The sequence below is a fragment of the Rhinolophus hipposideros genome (genome assembly GCF_964194185.1).
Source record: "Rhinolophus hipposideros genome assembly, chromosome: X".
In the NCBI taxonomy this organism is placed as follows: domain Eukaryota; kingdom Metazoa; phylum Chordata; class Mammalia; order Chiroptera; family Rhinolophidae; genus Rhinolophus; species Rhinolophus hipposideros.
In genome coordinates, this window is record NC_138046.1 from 2626599 (window position 1) to 2632334 (window position 5736).

Consider the following 5736-nt stretch of genomic DNA (forward strand, 5'->3'; position numbering starts at 1 on the left):
GCGGCGGCGGCGGAGGCGGCGGCAACAGCAGCAACGGTGGCAACAGCAACGACGGCAACAGCAATGGCAACATCTGCGGCAACAGCGGCAACGGCAGCGGCAGGAACAGCAAGAGCCACAGCAGCATCTACGGCAACAGAAACGGCAGCAGCGGCGGCAACAGCAGCAACAGCACCAGGAACCGTGAAAATGGCAGCGGCAGGAGTGGTGCCAACGGGAACAGCAGCAACGGCTGCAACGGCAATGGCAGCGGCCTAGAAGAAGCTCGCGGGGGCGCCCCCGACAGCCCCGGCCTCGAGAGGCTTCACCGAGTTGTAGTGCTCACCGAGGTCGCAGGCGTAATGCATGTAGACAAGGGTGATCGGCTTCCGGGTGTACTCCTCCCCGATGATTAAGATGGGTGCGTCAGCCTGGATCACCTCGATGGGGCTCTGCAGGATGTGCGACAAGGCCCTCAGCTCCACCTGGCTTCCCCACGACGCGCTGTACACAACCTTGTCGCAGTAGCGCAAGAAGTCGTCGTGGGTGTAGGCATCGCCGGTTTCAGATTCACTAAAGAAGGGCAAGAACTCATCGACGTGCAACCGCATGTATTCGGCGGTGTGGGCCCGTAGTTTCTCTACGGTCTCGAAGGCCGTCACCTGGTCTAGGATGGCGCGGTACATGCAGTGGCCATCGGCCTCGATTTGCTTCATCTCCAGATTCCTGGCCTCCAGGATGACGGCCAGCTTCTTCTCCTCACGCTGGTAGCAGGTCAGGTGCTCGACCTGGGCCTCAGCAAGCCTCTCCTGGCGCTCTCTTTCGAGCGCCGCCTTCCTTTCCCTCCTTTTCTGGGCCCTCAGGAAGCGAGGATGCTGGTTCTCGAGATTCATCTTTGCCAGATCTTCGGTGACGGAACCGATGCTGCTGTCCTCAGGGAGCGTACTTCGGAAATCCTCCAGCTCCTGCTTCTGCTTCTGCTCCAATTCGGCCTCAAGGCGAGCCACCTCAAGGAGCAACTGCCTTCTTTTCTTCCTGTCACCCTTCGGGATCTCGCTCTTCATGGCCATGATGTGGGCCTGCAGCTCCTTCTTTTCGCGCTGGTGGCGTCGTAACATCCGCTGATATTCATTCTGTGCCTCTTCCATGGTGTTTAATGGCAGGCGAGAACCAAAGTGCGATGATGGTTCAAAAACGGGCTACAGTTCACACTAAAACCTCAGACTCCCGACTAGGCCGCAGGTCTTCACCCTCCTCTAGCCACTGCTCCTCCGCGCCTCGCGGGGGCTGCGTGACCCAACTTTATTCATGGCCCTCTCAGCCATTGGCTACTGTCTCTCAATGGCCACGCCCCCAACACGTCTCACACTACGATTGGCTGTTCGGAGACCCTAAATACGCCCCCCCGTCGACCCCGTAGCAACCGCCAGTTCAAAATCCGACCCATAAGATTCCACCTTTGCACGTCCACCTTTGCACCGTACGTGCAGCGATTCCGCTTTTGAAAGTCCACCTTTGCACCGTGCAGCGATTCCGCCTTTGAAAGTCCACCTTTGCACCGTGCAGCGATTCCGCCTTTGCACGGTACGTCCCGCGATTGGGCTTGTAGACTTTTTCATAGACTTTTACTCCCTACTTCATTTCCAAGGCTGAACACAATTCAGGCTCTGTTTGTGCTTGAGAATTGCATGACAAATATACCACCAGCTGAATGTGCTCTGACACTGCACCTCGCATTACTCCTAAGGTTCAAGAAACAATGTGGCTGTTTCCAACTTTTGAGGTCCCTTGGCTGGTGAACTCTTAATTTTGTATATTAGAACAAAGACATTTCCTTGCATTCCTGGGAACATTGGTCCTTTTGCTTTAGGTCTCGAATCTACCCTGTCCTATTTCAGTGTAAAAATATAACAGCCCCTCCTCTCCCTAAAGTCATTCACCACAACCGCACAGACCTCTTGGCTTGTGCTAACAGAATGCACCTTTCCTAACCTCCTCTTCTAGGTTCCCAGCTTCCAAAATGGGCTCCCTAGGATGCTCAGGAAGCACAACAGCTGGTGTTCATCAAGTCACTTCTTTCTGATTATTCTGAATCTCTAAAATTTATTAAAAAATTCAGTTCAGTTTTAAGAAGCCCCAAGCTCTTTTGAATGTGGTCTCATCATGTCCCACCCTGCTCAACTGTATCTTGAATTCCCAAACGGAAGGCCCTTCAGACAACCTCCCCCTTGTTACAAATGAGGAAAGTGGATATTTGTTCAAGTTGTTGCATATATCAAAATTTCATTCCTTTTTATTGCTAAGTAGTATTCTATGATGCGGATGTATTGTAGTTTGTTTAACTGTTCACCTATTGAAGGACATCTGGGTTGTTTCCAGTTTGGGGTTATTTATAAACCTGCTATAAACATCAATATACAAGTTTTTGTCTGAACACATCTTCATTTCTCTAGGGAAAATGTCCAGGAGTGCAAATGCTGGGTCATATTATAAATGTATGTTTAGTTTTTAAAGAAACTGTTTTCCTGAGTGGCTGTGCCATCAGCATTGTGGGAGGGACCCAGTTTCTCTGCATCCTCACCACCATTTGGTGTGGTCATTATTTATTTTATTTTAGCCGCTCTGATACATGTATAGTGACATCTCACTGTGGTTTTCATTTGTATTTCTCTAGTGACTAAACATGTTCATATTCATTTTCTTGTTTGCCATCTATGCCATAAAAATGTTTATGTCGTTTGCTTCTCTTATAATTGGACTTTTTTTTTTTTACTGTTGTTTTGAGAGGTTTTTAAAAAATATATTTTAGATACTAGTTCTTTGGGGGATATGTGGTTTGTAAACATTTTCTCCCACACTGTAACTTGCCTTTTCATTTACTTAGCTGGTGTTTCACAGAGAAAAAATTTTATATTTTGGTGAAGTCTAATTTATCCATTTTTCCTTCTACAGGTTGTTGCTGGTGTCAAAACTCTTTGTCTAACCCTAGATCCCAAAGATTTTTGTCCTGTTTTTTTTACTGAAAAATGTATAGCTTCAGGCTTTCAGTTTAAATCTGTGATCTATTTTTTGTTTATTTTATTTTAAAAAGTAGCAATATTTTAAAAAAATATATTATTGGGGAATATTGGGGAACAGTGTGTTTCTCCAGGGCCCATCAGCTCCAAGTCGTTGTCCTTTAAGCTAGTTGTGGAGGGTGCAGCTCAGCTCCAAGTCCAGTCACCATTTTCAATCTTAGTTGCAGGGGGCACAGCCCACCATCCCATGCGGGAATTGAACCGGCAACCTTGTTGTTCAGAGCTCGTGCTCTAACCAACTGAGCCATCCAGACGCCCTATTTTGTGTTTATTTTTGTGTTAGGTATGAGGCTTAGGTCAAGGTTCAATCTTTAGCCTATGGCTGTCCAACTGCTCCAGTATCATTTGTTGGAAAGGCTATGCTTCCTCCATTGAATTGGTTTTGCACTTTTGTCAAAAATCAGTTGGGCATATTGTCTGGGCCTATTTCGGGGTTCTCTGTTCTGTTCCATGGATTTATATGTCCATTCCTCCATCAGCGCCATACAGTCTTGATTACTGTAGCTAAGTAATAAGTCTTGAAATTAGGTAGACCTTTTCCTTCAATTTTATTTTTTCTCAAAATTGTTTTAGCTATTCTAATTCCCTTACCTTTCCATATAAATTTTAGAATAATCTTGTCTGTACGTACAAAAAAGAAAATCTTGCTGGGATTTTCATAGGAATTGTGTTAAAGCCGTTTATCAACTCGGGGAGGTTGGCCTCTTTATTTTTGAGTGGTGGTGAAAGTCCTAACTTTCTGCTGGGTCCTCTTTGACAGTCATCTCAGGGAGAAAGAAGGGGTATCTCATTACTGCTAGGTGGGGGTGGAATTCTAAGCTCCCCACATTGTCTCTGCTGGTAGAGCGTGTGGGTGGGTCTTGTTACCTGACAGTGGGGATGAAAGTCTCTTCTCTGTACTTGCTTTTGTCTGACACCACACCAGCAAGAAGGGGTGTGGGGTGTTGCTCATGAGGGTGGAAGCTTAAGCCCTCCCCCCGCCTTAGCCTTTGCTAGTGGAGGTGGGGACAGGGCCATAGTTTGTTTTCTGGTTTTGGCTGGAGTTGGAGTAGGCTTTAGTCACGGCTCATTCAGTCTGTGCCTATTGGCGTGTCTGGGTTGTTGACTTTTTCATCTCCAAGTCTGCGATATATGAGGCAACAAGAAAATTGATATCATTCCTCCCCTCCTGAGGGCCTAGGTGGTCTGCCTTCTTCTCTCTTTCAGAGTCTTCTTCGGTTTGTTTTATACATAATGTCCAGGGTTTTTAGTTATAATAACAGGACAAATAGGGCAAAGTACATTGATTCCATCTTCCCTCATCTTATTTTAAATAAACAGATATATTTCATACCTCCCTTACTGTCAATTGTACCTTTCAAAGAAATTAAATACTGTGGCTTAAAAATGAACCAATGCAATAATTTTAGAAAACCATTATGCTGAGCCTGAAAGAGACATCTTTCAGACTTTGATAGCATGATAGTTATGGTCACATTGAGTGTGCTTGTTTGCTGCAATCCAGATTACTTTTTCAGATTCAGCAGAAAGGATGACAGGTCCCTTTGAATGTCAAGCCCCACTTTGTGCATTGTTTTCTTGTGGCCTGAAGTGCAGAAAAACCAGCTTTGCAAATGTTGAGCTTTACTGTCTGTAGTTTGTGTTAAGAACCCATAGTTACTACAATATAGAACGTGCTTTTTCCAGCTCTGCACTTAAGTCTACCACCCTCTCTACCCCCACTACACTCCTCCTTCCCCCCAACACACACTGTCCCATCTGGAGATTGTGATCTAACCTCCAGGTAATGGGCCCTGCCTGCATTGTCAAGCAGGACATCCCTAGCAATGGATGGTCTGCCTACTTTTTAGGAAGCTCTCTATGAGTATCATTTCTCAGAGCTCAGCTTTTGATAAGAATTAGACAGCCAGGAGTTCAATGTTACTTTTCCAACATGAAGCAGTGGGAATGGCGATAAGCTGTCTTGCTGATTTAACAACATATGCTTTGCCAGTCAATGAGGAGGGAGGGGCAAGGGAATGAATGCCTATCTTGTGATGATCAAATGTATGTCAAGCCCCCAGCTCAGTGTCTGGCACCAAGGAAGACGGTAAAGAAGGGCAGGTGCTTCCCTCTACCATATTCTAGACCCTATCTCCCAGCTCCTGCTCCCATTCCATCCTCCCACATCTCCCCTTTCCACTTCACCACCTTCATTCCTCCTCCCCTTCAGAGGCCACCAGAAACAGCAGTTTCCATGGTAATCAGCATCCTCATTAGCTTAGAGTTTAATGGTCCCTAAGTGTCTGTCTGGACTGGGCTCCTAGCTCACATCAGAGGGAGCTTTCCAGTGAACTCAAGGGCTGTTGAGAAATTGTCAAATACAAGCCATTATATTCAAGTCATCCTAATTAGACACAATAGCACACAGTGATATTTTGGTGTAACGAGAGGATGTGAGGAAATCATCTCATACTATCCAGGACTCACAGCTCCTGGGCATCTGTAGAATCACTTTCCTCCCAGCACTCGCTAATGAGGGATTACATCACTGGGCTCTGGGTGTTGGAATGTGAGTAAGGGCCTATGGGAGATTGGGCAACAGGGAGCCAACCTCACTGAAGGTTTCTGAGTATATCACTGAGGACTTGCTCTTTCTTTATCCTCCCAGCTGTCCCTTAAGGCTCCAAGGTCATAAGAG

General features: G+C 46.4%; 1 protein-coding gene across 1 annotated transcript; it reads right to left on the reverse strand.

The window, feature by feature from the left end:
- Positions 1–254: 254 nt before the first annotated feature.
- OTUD6A (OTU deubiquitinase 6A) lies at positions 255–1127 on the reverse strand (the record flags this gene model as incomplete). The annotated part of the gene is made up of 1 exon (XM_081042640.1): positions 255–1127. One exon carries the CDS (start codon positions 1125–1127, stop codon positions 255–257), a length of 873 nt encoding a protein of 290 aa, XP_080898766.1.
- Positions 1128–5736: the final 4609 nt, after the last annotated feature.